This window comes from Vombatus ursinus, unplaced genomic scaffold (assembly GCF_900497805.2).
Source record: "Vombatus ursinus unplaced genomic scaffold, bare-nosed wombat genome assembly UNPS02015184.1, whole genome shotgun sequence".
Classification (NCBI taxonomy): Eukaryota; Metazoa; Chordata; class Mammalia; order Diprotodontia; family Vombatidae; genus Vombatus; species Vombatus ursinus.
Genome location: NW_020954962.1, coordinates 971,844 through 987,520, shown reverse-complemented (window position 1 = coordinate 987,520; position 15,677 = coordinate 971,844). Strand labels below are relative to the sequence as shown.

The following is a 15,677-nucleotide window of genomic DNA, read 5'->3' as shown; positions in this document are numbered from 1 at the left end:
ACAGGAAAATGATAAATGTTGGAGAAAAGGTGGGAAAATTGAAACACTAATGCATCATTGGTGGGGTTGTGAACTGATCCAACAATTCTGGAAAGCAATTTGGAACTATGTCCAAAGGGCTATAAAACTGTGCATAACCTTTGATCTGACAATACCACTTCTAGGGCTGAATCTCAAAAAGATCATAAAAATGGGAAAAGGACTCACATGTACAAAAATATTTATAGCAGCTCTTTTGATTGTGGCAAAAAAAACATAAATTGGGGAATTGCTGAACAAGTTGTGGTATATGCATATAATGGAATACTATTGTGCTATAAAAAATGATGATCAGGCAGATTTTGGAAAAAAAAAAACCTGGAAAGAATTGCATGATGCTGAGTGAAATGAATAGAAACATGAGGACATTGTACACAGTAATAGCAACATTGCGCAATGATCAACTATGATAGACTTAGGTCTTTTCAGCAATACAATTATCTAAGACAATTCCAAAAGACTTTTGATGGAAAATGCTATCCACATCCAGGGAAAGAAAAATGGAGTCTGAACTTTAATTCTTCTTTCATGATATGAGTAACGTGGAAATATGCTTAATATGATTGCGCGTGTATAGCCTATATCAAAATGCTTGCCACATTGGGGAGGGAGAGAAGGAGGGAAGGCAAAAAAAAAACCATTTGGAATTCAAAATCTTATAAAAGTCAATGTTGAAAAGTATCTTTACATGTAATTAGAAAGGATAAAATACTGTTAAGTGGAGAAAAAATAAAACTTATAAATGATCTATTGCAATCTTTTTTTTTCTTTTATAGGGAATCCTGAAGTCCAGAGAGAGAGAAGATGCCTTGACTATATGAATTTACAACTTCCAGATATTTGATACTCAGAACAAATGGCAGAAGGAAATATCTCTCTCATACTGGAATTCATGCTCCTGGGATTTTCTGACCTTCCCAACCTTCAAGGTTTTCTCTTTGGACTTTTTTTGATCATCTACACTGGTATCCTGATAGGAAATGGACTTATCATTGTAATTACTAAGGTTGAGCCTGTGCTCCAAACCCCTATGTATTTTTTCCTTAGGAATTTTTCCTTTTTGGAAATCTGTTATACTTCAGTCATTCTTCCAAGGATACTGGTTAATCTATGGACCCAGAAGATAAATATCTCTTTTACAGCCTGTGCAGCACAATTTTGTGCTTTCTTTGTGATGGCAATCACTGAAAACTTCCTCCTGACTGTAATGGCCTATGATCGCTATGTTGCCATTTGTAAGCCTCTGAATTATCCTCTCATCATGAACCACAGGGTGTGTGTCTGTCTGGTGGCTGTCTCTTGGGTCAGTGGGATCCCATTCCATATATTACTTACATACTTGATTTTCTCTTTGCCTTTCTGTGGTTCCAAAGAGCTTGATCATATTTTTTGTGACATTCGCCCTTTACGGAAGTTGGCCTGTGGGGACACCTCTGTGAATGAGCTCTCTTTTTATGTTATTGTATTGATACTTGGTGTGCTTCCATTTCTGTTGATAATGTGTTCATATGTGAAAATCATAACAACTATCCTGAAGGTTCTGGGAACTAAGGGGAGATCTAAAGCCTTTTCCACTTGTTCCTCTCACCTCATCGTTGTGCTCCTATACTTCGGGTGTGGCATCATTACATATTTGCGACCCAGTTCAAGCCACTCAGTACGACTAGATAAAGTGTTCTCTATCATCTATACTACTGTAACTCCAATATTTAACCCCATCATATACAGTCTGCGCAACAAAGATATTCTGTTTGCATTAAAGAAATTGCTATGTAAGTGACTGGGATCATAGAGAAAATAGCTAAAGTGGGCTTAGTTATATTTGCCCCAAAGTTCCTCTAGATATCACCTGCCTCTGAAACCTTTCCTTTCCTAGTAATCTTAAGACTTTTGGATATCTCTTCACATTATAAATTTGATATCAAACTTGTCTATAAGTATTTTAGAAATAGTACAGACAAGGGAGCTAGGTGGCACAGTGAATAGAGCACTGACCCTGAAGTCAGGAGGAACTGAGTTCAAATGTGGCCTCAGACCAAACACTTGACACTTACTAGCTGTGTGACCCTGGGCAAGTCACTTGACCCCAATTGCCTAAAAACAATAAAATGGCTCAGACTACCTTTAAAGCTGTACTACTAAGGAGCTGTCTATTTTCTGGAAAATAATCATATATGGTTAAATGTACTGGACAAATGCAAAGAATTTCCACTTTTATTGCCAGATCCAGGCTAAGAGTTTGAGAAATGGTATAAAAGTATCCTAAATGATGACTGTTTTCAAAATACTTCTGAATATCCCTAATATTTCTACTATTCATATAAACTTATTAACTTCCTTTCATATTACAGAATTATTTATTAAAGAACTATTCAAAATGTTATATATATATACACACATATATGTATATGTTGTTCTTATCTTTGCTTTATGCTAAGTGAAGAAAACTTGATTTTTTTTAACCTATTTAAAATCCTAGGACAATAATATCCATAAGGAATTTTGATCAATTACACTTATACATGAGAAATATGTCAAATTTAAAACATGTTCTATTGAAAGAGTTTTAAATGTTTAGAAGAAACAAACTGACAGCCACTTTTAGCAGCATTGTGCGTCCTTTTAGTGGTCTGGGACAGCTTATAAAATGGGAAAACCATAAAAGTGAAGCAAAGAAACCCCATTCTGTACTAACTGAAGAAAAAAATAAACTGAATGATGTACAAGATGGTAGTTAAATAATTATTGTTTCTCACTTATAACACAACAATTCAAAGGCACTTATACTTGAAGGGTAATCAGATGCTCTCTAAACCAAATTGCACCTGGGAAAATAAAATCTTTTTTACAGTCAGAGCTACAAAATGCATGGATTTACCAGGTCTATTATAGAGTATTGAAATATAGGGGGTACTGATAACATTATCAATATTATGGAAAGAAAAGGTAGATCAATAAATAGATAGTATAAATACTTATGTATATGAATGTGCATGCATAAAAATCCACATAAATATATTTAAATATACAATGAATTTGCATACTTATACACAGATAATACACACATACATACATGTATGCATAGATATATACATACATTTTTTTTGTTTGTTCATTTCTGTCACGTCTGAGTCTTTGTGACCCCAACTGGGGTTTTCTTGGCAAAGATAATGCAGCAGTTTGCCATTTCCTGCTCCAGCTCATTTTATAGATGAGGAACTAAGGCAAAAAGGGTTAAATAATCTGTCCATGGTCACTCATAAATAGTAAGTGTCTAAGGCCAGATTTGAACTCATGAAAATGAGTCTTCCTGGCTGTAACCCCATCACTCTATTCACTGTGCCACCTAGCTGCTGGCATACAAATATAATAATCTCTCAGTTCACAACTTTCAAGTTTCCCTTTTTATTATCTTCCCCATTATAATGTAAACTCATTCAGGGTATGGGACATTATGATTGCTTTTATTTTTATCTCTTGTATTTAGTACATATCTCAACATATAGTAATCATGTAATAGATATTCTAGCAATCAATATGTTAATTTATGAATTTATATTTATCTATAGATTGATCTATTGATCCATATATCTACCAAATGGATATCTTTTTTGTCAAGTAGAGATAAAATTGTCCTAGTAGTGAAAATAAGCAATATCAGTTTTTAAGTAGAAACATTGTATAGATTTTTTTTAAATTCATGGAAAATTTGCCGAGATACTTAAATAAGATGCACTTCACCTAACATTTAAAATTAGAAAATAAAAAGGGAAAACCTAGAAGACAATATAATCTAAATTTGTTCTCAGTGTGGAATCTATGGGAGAATATTATCCAAGTTCACTGTGATGGGGTGAGGGTGTTGATCTTACAGAGTTATTGATCTTAATATGCATTCTTAATGAATGACTTCGCCTTTAGTTAAGTGGGTTTACTTGCTGGCTATTAAAAATAAACACAAAACTGGATTCTCATGTCCTACAGTTTTAGGTGTACATACTCCCGGTGTCCTTTGAACCTGGAAGAATAGTTTTAACTGAAGGGAACCAACTTTCAAAGTTGTTAAGTCACAAGTTGGGGGAGAGGTGTAACTCTTGGAATGGTGAGATGGATTTGAATCTTTCAACCAAAAATATTTTACAATGCCACCATTCTCAAATAGTCAATATACATTTATTAAGTGTGTACTGTGTGCCAGGTACTGGGCCAAGTGCTATGAATTTAAATAAAGTTAAAAAACTGTCTCTGGTTCCCCAAAAAACTCTTAAAATCTAGTTGTACAAGATGCAAAAATCTAGGCACAAATAAAGTATTTTCAGAGCAACTTGGAGATAGTCAATAGGGGAAAGGAAGTAGTATGAATAATAGTAATAATAGCAGTAACAGGGGAAGACTTTTTGAAGACTGGGATTTTAACTGTGTTATGAAGCAAGCCAAGGAAGCTAAGAGGCAGAGAAATGGAAGGAATCAATGTCATGGATGGGAGACAACCCAGTGGGATGACATCCAAGTAATAGAAAGTTTGTCAGTGTCACTAGATCATAGAGTACTTAGAAGGGACAAAATATAACAATACTAAAGAGATTGTGGGGGGAAGAATGAGAAAGGAATTTACATATGATTGTGTGATTGATAAATACCTGCTAGAAGTTATTAAGTTCAGGTGGGGAGGCATGGTCAGTCTTGTGCTTTAGGAAGATCACTTTGAAAGCTGAACAGAGGGTGGGCTGGAATGGTAAAAGATTTATGGCAGGAAACACAGTCAAGAGGTTATGGCAATAACCCAGGTGTGAGGTGTGAGGTCCTATATCAGGAAAGTGGCAGGGGAGAGAAGGGTTCACATAGAAGGGCTGCTACAAAGATAGAAGCAAGAGAACTTAACATACAATTAGATAAGGGCAGTGGTGGGGGTGGGAGGAGGAGTGACAAATCAAGGATAACAGCAAGGTTGCCAGCCTGAGTGACAAGCAATGTTTGCATTTCTTTTTTAAGTAAACATTCCAAAATGTTTATGTGATTTTTCAAATGCTCACAGGAAATAAATAGCAGAGAAGTTGTTTTAAACTAGGTCTCCTGATTCCAAACCATTTTGCTTTTGATGACATTGTGTAATTCTATTATATTGTCTTCTGCTCCATTTTTGTGTAATAGATTGAAGTACCAAATTTGAGTCAATTAAACAGTTTAATAGTAATATTTAATCCATCCTCATTCTGGGTATTGAAGGATGACAGTAAAATTTGTTTCTGAGACATTTTTAAAATGTTTTCATTTTTTTTTACTTCACAATAATCCACCATGTGTATTTTCTTTCCTTTCAAGAGAGCCATCCCCACTGACGAAGAACATTTTAGGGAAGAAAAAAAGGCCAAACAACTGATACACTGGAAAAGTACAAAAAATGTGCAATGTGTTATATCTGTTGACTTCCCACCTCCATGAAGAGGTGGGTTAAGGGTATCTTCTGCTAACTCTTTATTTGAATCCTTTTTAAAATTTATAACGTTTTGTTCACTTTTGATTTTTTTGTTGTGTCATTGTTCTTTTCATTCACATTGTAGTGGTCATAATGTATATTGTTTTCTTAGCTCTGTTTACTTCAGTCTGCATCATTTCATGCAGATCTTTCCATGCTTCTCCATATTATTTTCATATATTACTGCTTTTCAACACGTATAGTACTTATTTCATCAGCTATTTCCCAATTAAGTCCCTAGAAGTAGATCTGAAAACAACTGCACAAACACAAAAAAGCCTGAAGCTTGAAGCAGTGCCTCCCCATTCCTAGGTGAGCAGAAACCAACTTTAATATAAAGTTCAAAGTAAAAAAAAAAATAAAGCTTGACAAATGAGCAAACAACAATAAAAATGAATTTGACTTCTAAAAAGTTACTACGATGGCAGGGAAGAGCAATGCATATACTTAGAAGAAGAACACGATGTGAAAAGGATACAAATAAAGCCTCAAAGAAAGAAATAGAATAGAAATGTATCTGTCTCTAAATGAAAGATTCTGGAAGCGACTTCTTTCTTAATTTTTGAGAATAAGTTGTGAAGTATGGCTTCTAACAGATCTTTCAATGTTTAATAGAAATTTCTGGAGGGCAGAGCCAAGATGGCTGAGGGAAAGCAGTGACCTGTTTGAGCTCTCCCCCAAACCCTTCCAAATATGTATAAAAAATGACTCTAAACAAATTCTAAAGCAGCAGAACCCACAAAAAGACAGAGAGAAACAAATTTCCAGCCAAAAACAATCTGGATGGTGGATCGAAAGGTATATCGCGCCGGGTGGGTAGAAGAGCGCAGTTCGGCGTGGGCACGCAGGCCGCACAACCCTGGAGCAGGCCTCAGAGGACTGAATCATGGGCAGCTGTGGTGGTTTGTGGGCCTCAATGTAGTAGTTGTATTCCTCTCTGACTATACACACTGCGTCCAGGTGGGCCATTCTACAGATCTTGGTTCTCTTTTCTTTCAGTGGAAGAGTTCCTAATGGAACTCTGTCCTTGGTACAGTTTTTCAACAGCCCAGCAGTCTGACCCAGGTGCAAAGCAGCCCATGGCTGTGTGCTCCAATAATAGCTATAATATAACTGTTCTTCTTGTTCCTAATACCCTTTGCCCTGGGAGCCCTGTGGAGGTAGTTCAAAGAGAAGCTTTGCAGGACAATCAAGTCTCCACACAAAGTTGTACCCTTTTTTCCCTGCATTTTCTCTGAAGGTCCCAGAATTACAGAGGGAATTTGCTAGTTTGGGCACTGGGCAATCAGGGGTAACATTTCTCAGAATTTCAGTGGGGCCTCCATGATTCCTCCCCACCGCCACAGTTTGTTACTAGCAGTTGTTGAAATGAAACTAAATATTGGTCTTCCAAAAGGTCTTGAAATGCTGCTCATTATCTTCTGATTTCAAGTATATGTAAGAAACCTCACTTTTCTTGTTAGTGGTCACTGTGGGGCCCTCTCTCTGGCCACTACCTATCTATGCATTTCTCTGACACCTTGGTTATTTAAAGGGGACTGGGATTTTGTGGGTAGGGTGAGGGGAAGAAGGAAATGTTAAAGTAAAGCTCACCTGTGGACTTGTGATTGCAAATCTTCATTAGTCCAAACTACCTCAGTACAAATGCTCATCAGTAATATTTCCATCAAATTGATTTCTACCTAATAGATGTATTTTGGATTTTTTGTTTTGTTTTCTTTTTTTTCTGTTTGGACTTATTTTAAAATTAGTATTGATGAAGGATTTGCTTTTAATGCTTTTTTTGAGTTTTGAGACTAGGGTTTGGGGGATCAGGGAAGGAAGGGGGAAGAGCAGGGAAGTATAAAGCCAGTGGATTGTGGGAAGTACCACTAGACACAATCCAAGGGTGAAGTCTCATTGTTAAAGTTTGGGTTAGATGTTTGCTGTGATTTGGGTGGGAAAAGGGGAAGGAGAACGAGGGAGGTTCCTTTTGCTTTTGCTTTCTAAGGGCCCTTAGAAACTGTCCAAATGAATGAGGCAGCTTTAATTCTGAAAGTATGTAAATACGTAATAGTTTATAAATGATATCAACCTATCCACCAAATACCAAATTAAATATGTGTGTGTGTGTAATGACTATGTGTGTAAACCTATTGAGGTCGTTTATTTAAAATGGCTGCCTTCTTACTGCCAATATTTTTGGAAGGATAGAGTTGGGAGGTGGGCTTATCCATAATACCTGTTCCCCTCAAGAGCCTCCCTTCACTATCTCTACTGTCTTGGTAACATAATGAAATAAAACATTCTTAAAAAAAGGGTGTCTGTAAGTATCAAATTATATTAATATTGATAGTGATTTTTAAAACTTATAATACTATAAAATTATCATAATCCTCAGTGTTATCATTGTTATGTTTTTAACATTATCATTACAATATCTAATAAATATTTTGAACACCTATTCTTAGAGAGACTAAAATATTATATCAAATTCTAAAATAGGAATCAAATGTTTAGGATTCAGAATAAAAATTTATCCTGGGAATATATTTTCACAATTAAAATCCCTTTTAGTCCTTGATTTATTTCTAATTTTTTTATTATTTTAACTATTTTTCTCAACTACATGTAAACATAATTTTTAAATATTCATTTTTTAACCTTCAAGTTCTAAATTATCTAGCCCTTCTTAGCCCTGCTTAAAAAGGAAAGACATTTGATATAGATTATACATATCTAGTCATGCAAAGCATTTTCATATTTCATATTAAGCATATTACTATAATATGGTTATATAATATAATAATTATATTAGACATAACCATAAAACATAGACTAAAAAACAAAACAAACAAACAAAATAAAAGCAAGCATAATAAAGAGTCATTTTTTTTAAGTATGCTTGAATCAGCATTTGGCCTTCATAAGTTCTTTTTTCTGGAGTTGAATAGCATTTTTTATCATAATTTCTTCAGAATTGACTTAAAATACTGTATTTCTAATAATAGATGTCATTCACAGTTGATCATTTTAGAATACTGCTGTTACTGTGTACAATGTTTGCTTCACTTCTCTTTGCATCAGCTCATATAAGTCTTCCTCAGTATTTCTGAAAATATCCTGCTCATCATTTCCTATAACAAAATAGTATCACATTATAATCACATACCACAGCTTGTTTAGCCATAACACAATTAATCAACATCCTTTCACTCCCATATGAATAGCCCAGACTATTGTGAGCAAGGACACAAGGAAATATATGATAACTTTGTCCCCAGTTGGATTGTTCTGGAATCTTATTTTGGGTCTTAGTGAAGCAAAATGTAACATGAAATCTGAGACTCTGGCAGGCAGCTCCTAGAAAGCTTCCATGCTGATTTTTTAATGCCTAATTCTTGTAGTTTTTATATTCCAAAATAATTTCCAACTACTTCAGAACTACTTCGACTGAGAAGTAATTGAAAATTATTATAATTATTATTCTAAATTTGAAAAAATACTTTGAAAGCAAAGAAGAGAAGAAATGGAGACTGTGATATGTGCAGTTATTTGTCAACTGATATATAAATAGTGACAGAGACAGGGCTTTCCCTGTGATCTCCTGAGACCAACCCTCATTTTCTATCTACTACCGGGTGGCCTCATTAATTTGTGTTGACACTACTGGACTTGAAAGACATTACCTTTCATTAAAAAGTGAAAAGTGACCTGAAAGAGGGGATGTCCCTAAAGAGCAAAGTGGAAGAGGGGGGCTATTTTATTTAAAGAATAATGCAAGATTAGAAGTTAAAGAAGGTGAAATGTATACTTAGAAGAAGGCTGGTTCCTGTTTTAGTAACGGGGGCAGTTGCATGGCTTTAATTGAAAGGCTGCATCATGAATGAGCCTGCAGTCAGTTATTTGAGTTTGGGGCTTGACTCTAACAGAATGTGTATGAGTCCTTAGAAAAGTCACAGGCAGTTGTTTTACATTAATAGTTTCATCTATAATTTCTGTGTCATCTGTAATTTCATCAGATATTTGTGTCTGACATAATTGCAGTAATAGCTTCAAACAGCACTAAGAGTTTGGGGACTAGCTGTATTTCCAAAACAAAAATGTTTCTAACCTTAAAACATCTTACTAATGTCAATGGTCATTTGTTTATCAAATTTTCATCATCTCCATCAAGGATCTGACTGTGCTTTTCTTCTGTCCAAGAGAAGTAAATGTGCATTATTATATTTTCCTACCTTTTTCTTCTCTGACTTGAAGGATATTTATTTGGGTCGATGATTTTTAACTTCCTTTTTTTTTTCTAAACCATGAGATCCTACTAAGGGATCAAAATTTAGTGATGAGAATGGAATCATTCCCATAAAGTCAAAACAAAAATCTCTAGATTTCAAAAAAAAAACTCTTTTGCTCATATGGCACTTAAAATTTTCAGATTTTCATCATCATCAGACCAAATATCGCAATAAGTAAAATTCTAGGAAAGGAACAAAGTCTCTTACTAAGACAGGGAGTCAACTTTTTAATATACACATTAAAATAAAACAGATCATATTTGATTATCATTTTTATCATTATCAATTTAAAAGGCATAAATAATGAGTTTAGTATATAATGGGTAAACAACATATTAATCATTTGTGAATTATCAGTGAAAATATACATGAAGTGAATGTGAAAGACCACACATTTGTAAAAGAATAACTGATATATTTCATTACCTCAACTTACAGAAAGAAAGTATTGAAGCTTATACGTTTTTGTTCTTTTTCAGTCATTCAGCCAGGTCTGATACTTTGTGACCCCATCTGTGGTTTTGACGAAGGTAATGAAATGTTTTGCCATTGCCGTCTCCAGCTCATTTTACAGATAAGGAAACTGAGACAAATAGGGTTAAATAACTTGCCTATGATCACACAGTTAGAAAGTGTTTGAATATGTTTTTGAACTCAATTCATGCTTAATTAGCCTCACGCATATTATCTTACAAACCCCATGGGATGAGAGAGCTGTCATTTTCATACATGTATGGCATGACAAGGGAGGGTAAATACATCAAGGAGCAACATGTAAAGGGTGGTCCAGGAAGAGAAATGTCCTGAGCAATGGATGAAAGGAAGGGTGGGACAAGGCAGGGTTAAAGCCAAATAATCCTATACAATTCTTTGTTCTGCTTCTGTATGTGAGTGCGTTTGTCCTATGAGGGAGCATGCACCCACTTCTAATGAGAATCAACAATAAAGGTGTCTCTTCTTTCACTCCACAAACTGTGATTTCATTATTACTCAGCTAACCCTTGTTTGGAAGATTCAGTGAGCCTAGTCTCAGGCTGAAATCTGAATTGAGTCTGGGGTCTTTATAACATTATTCATCCTGAATGTATATTTATTATGTTTCTCAGCTGAGTTATCACATATTGAAATATGCATATACATGTATATGCACATATAGAAACGTGAATATATGTATATATGAATATACATATATGAAAATACATATATGTATGCATATGTTATATATACACATATACATATAAAGATGTTTATACATGTGCTTTAAGATATTTTCTACATTTTCTTTGCTGAATATGTACATTTTATGTTGTGGGATAGTCTAAATCCTACTACAATATATTTTGGAAATTTAGTTTCATATAAGACATTGAAAATTTTATTTTGCAGATGTCTAAATGATGTGCATTATCGAAAATGCTGCAAACATGCAAATATTTGGAAAGATATCAAAAAAGTGAAAAAAATAGTTTCCAACATCTTTTCAAAATCCAAATATTTGATCATTTGATTGTATAAACTTCTGCACCTAGTCAAATTCCAAACACTAGAGTATACACAGTTTGATAGGAAATTGTATAAAATAAAGGGTGTGCACAATGACATGCAAAGGAAACCAAAATTGATTTATTGGAAGATGAAATTCTTAACTGTGAAAATGTGCAGTTAACTAGTGAGATCCCTAATGAAATTTATATTGTGAGCTGTTATTAAGACCTTTCATGGTCTGTACCTGGCCCTAAATACAATATAAACATTCTAGTTAGCATTCAGTTAAGCAGAAAATATCTCTGTTGATCCTCAATCGCAAGAGCAGTCCACTAACGGCAACTTGACTTTGACTCTTGGGATAACGTATGCTGTCAGGAAGGATAATTCCCTTTGTTGGCCTAGGAAAGCAGCAATAGACCAACACTCACACACAACCCTTTAGGAATTATTATTATTATTATTATTATCAATGTAGTAATTGTTATTGTTAAATTACCTTTAACTTTTGATTTACATGTTTTGTTTTGTTTTTGGCAATTGGGGTTAAGTGACTTGCCCAGTGTCACACATCTAGTAAATGTCAAGTGTTTGGTCTGAGGCCGAGTTTAAACTCAGGTCCTCCTGACTTCCAGGCCGGTGCTCTATCCACTGTGTCACCTAACTGCAACCTACATGTTTCTTCTCGAAAGATTGAATTAAAGAAGGTTATATAAGGTGTCGTGCCCCTTCCAGTAGACACAATTGATTGTATTGGAGAAGAGGAACTTTAAAGCTGTATATTCTCATTCATATCTAAAAGGCTAGAGAAAAGAGTTCCTCATTGCCTCCCATATTGATTCTCCCCTTTATGAAAACAAGTCAGAGATCTGAGAGGGCTTTCCTGTCACACAAGGTAGCAGTAAGCATCTCTAGTGGTCATAATGTATAAACACACATGAGTTACATGGACTTAGACACATGACCTAAAAGGGGAGTTCAGAAACAAGGTCATTCTTGACCACTTAACCCCTTAGATGAGGAAGAACTTGCTATGCAATATGACTTTGATATGTTTATTTCTAGACAGAGAAGATAGATTTCTTGGAAAGCACCAGGTTTGAGAGTTTTATAAAGAATATACACATTTTTGAGATTTCAGGGAAAAAAAGGACTTTCTAAATAAGAGATACAGTAAGAAATGTAGCTCTTGAAGAGAAAGAAATATTGACCATGTGGCATTTTCCCACCCCTCACAATGGAAATGCAGAAAGGGGCTATGTTCATATCATAGAAATGAAACACATCCTTGATTTCATATTCAGATATTATTGAGACTTGTTCAGACTGTGCCACTGAAGTAGTTTTTAGGAGAGTAACTCCTAAGTGTATTTTCTTTGTGGAGTTGAATACAAAGCACAAGATGTTACTCATAATTTTAGGAAGTATGTCAGTGGAAATAAGGAACTTCTTTATAATTTTAGAATTTTGTCCAAGTGGCAAAGCAATGTTTAATCCCTATTTGAAGAGGAACCAGAGGGTGACATTGAATTTTAAGGACTCTCATGATCTACATTAAATAAGGAAGATAGAGAATTATGTGAATTATTAACTATTGACATGCCAAATCATAGTTGCATTCTCCAATTTCTGTGTGATTAAAAAAATTGACCTATACTTATACACATTTTCTTCCTTGAGTGGTTATACATGAAAAAAGACACTGGCACAACGTTTTTAGGAACCTATACATTAGCTTTCAAAAAAGAAATATAACCTATGAATGGAATAGAATAATGTTAGCCCATGACTATAAGGTGTTAGAACCCAGATTATAGTTATTACCTAATTCAATTTTGGAGTAATTTTTCTCTGCATAAATTATGCAAACTTGGGAAACTTAATCACTATCTTCTTTTAGATATTAACTCTTAAAAGGTCACAATCTTCTTCTGATAATTTGGTCATGAATGCTTAACCACTGTTGAACTATGTTTTGATGTGTTTCAAAATATTAAAAAACTAGGGGCAGCTTGGTGGCTCAGTGGATAGAGCACTGGCCCTGAAGTCAGGAGGACCTGAGTTCAAATCCAGCTTCAGAACAAACACTTGACACTTATTAGCTGTGTGACCCTGTTTAAGTCACTTAATTCCAATTGCCTAAAAAAATTTTAAAAAAAGGTCAAAATATTAAGAAACCATAAAAAAGGATTGTACTTAAGTAGTATGCCTGGTCAGTTAAAAGTGTCTAGCAAGTTATAAAATGTTAATGGTGAGCATTGTAACTTTTTGATACATTATAAAAAAATATCCAGAAGGAGGTGGCATATGTATGTCCACTAGTGTTTCTGAGAGTATTTTTTTTCCTCACTTGAAAAATGTAAATTTAAAATCTCAGAACTGGGGCAAATTACTGACCTTCTCTGGTCCAAACTGTGCTTGAATGAACATCCCTCTAAGCTTAGTTTAAATCACTCCAGTGAGCTTAAAATCTACACCTCAGAAAAGCCTGAACATTACTCCAATGAATAATACTACTAATAGTAGCAGTTTTCTTTACATTGTTCCTACAGCTTCCTCTTTACAATTCCTACATAATTCTCCTTGGTTTTTTTTTTTCCACAGGAGTACCAAAAGAGTAAATGACATATCATCAAATAAATTCAAACAATGATCATTTCTCCTTTAAATGTTCTATTTTTTTTAGTTTAAAATCTGCACTTCCTTCACTTAATAAGGAAATAGAAAAATAATTTTGATGCCACCATAGTTTGTATTAGGTGGAAGGACTGACAACAATGGCAGTTTGGGAACAAACTACACAACCTACCTGTCCCAAACACTAAATCAAGAAAGAACTAAGTTCCAAATGAAGTATTGATCAAAAATGTAAATTAAAAAAAATAGGGGATCATTTTCACAGCCCAACATGACAAATTGGAACTCACATGCAAGTGACCATGGAAGGAATTATAGAATAAAAAAAAAAGTTAAAATTGAGTGTTTTTTTTTCAATTTTTATTTAAAAAAAAGAAGTGATTGACATATGATGAAAGGACTGTGGAAAACAAGTACATCAGTGTTCTATTGGTGGAGCTATAACCTAATTCAGACATTCTGGAAAAAAATTGGAACTCTGCCCAAAACTCAAAAACAGGAGAAAGAATGATAAGTACCCTTTGACTCGGTGAAAGCATTGCTATCCCTTTTCTCCGAAGACATCAAAGAAAGAAGAAACAAACTCAATCTTAGATAGAGAGAAATAGATAGATGATAGATAGATAGACAGACAGATAGATAGATGCACAGATATGTATATTCAAGATAGTTTAGATAGATTGTTGAGTATATAAATTCCTTTGGAATTATCTTGGATCACTGTATTTCTGAGAATAGCTAAGTCATTCAAAACTGATAATTATATAAGTCTGCTATTTCAGTGCACAATGTTCTCCTGGTTCTGCTCAGTTCACTTTGCATCAGTTTGTTTAAGTCTTTCTAGGTTGTTCTGAAATGATACTGTTCATCATTTCTTATACCACAATAGCATTACATTAAAATAATATAGCACAGCTTGTTCAGTCATTCCCCAATTGATGGGCATCCTATCTATTTCTAGTTCTATGCCACCACCATAAGAGCTGCTATAAATATTTTTTGTACAAATAAGTCCTTTTCCCTTTTTAAAAATCTCTTTGGTGGAGGGCAGCTAGGTGGCATGATAGATTGAGCACTGGCCCTGTATTCAGGAGGAATTGAGTTCAAATCCAGCCTCAGACACATAACACTCACTAGCTGTGTGATCCTGGGCAAATCACTTAACCCCATTGTGTAGCATAAAACAAAAACAACAACAACAACAACAAAAAACAAAAACAAACAAACAAACAAACAAAAAAACAGCTAGTGGTATTGCCGGATCAAAGGGTATGTATAGTTTCATATCCTTTTGGGCATAGATCGAAACTGCTCTCCAGAATGAAGGATCGGTTCACAACCAGGAAAACAATTCATATAGTAATTAAACATTGCAAAAAATATGCAACTTTGAAAGACATAATAATTCTGACTTACACAATGGCCAACTTTAGTTGCAGAAGACTTATGATGCAACACACTATTCACCTCCTGCCAGAGAGGTGAAGAAACTAATTTTGCATAATGAGACATATATTTCTCTTCATAGCCAATGTGGAAATTTGTTTTCCTTAATTATGCATATTCATTGTCAGAATTCTGTCTTCTTTCTTCCCTCTTTTCTTCCTTCCTACCTCCTTCTCTCTTTTTCTCCCTCCCTGTCCACCTCATTTCCTTCCCTTCCCTTCCCTTTCCTTCTTCATTCCCTCCTTCATTCATTCTTTCTTTCTTTCTTTCTTTCTTTCTTTCTTTCTTTCTTTCTTTCTTTCTTTCTTTCTTTCTTTCTT

At 34.5% G+C, this 15,677-nt stretch overlaps 1 protein-coding gene across 1 annotated transcript; it reads left to right on the top strand.

The window, feature by feature from the left end:
• The first annotated feature begins 931 nt into the window (after nt 1-931).
• Nucleotides 932-1,819, top strand: LOC114031607 (olfactory receptor 10AG1-like). Its single transcript, XM_027846741.1, has one exon. The coding sequence runs from the start codon at nt 932-934 to the stop codon at nt 1,817-1,819; it is 888 nt and encodes a 295-aa protein (XP_027702542.1).
• The last annotated feature ends 13,858 nt before the right edge of the window (nt 1,820-15,677 follow it).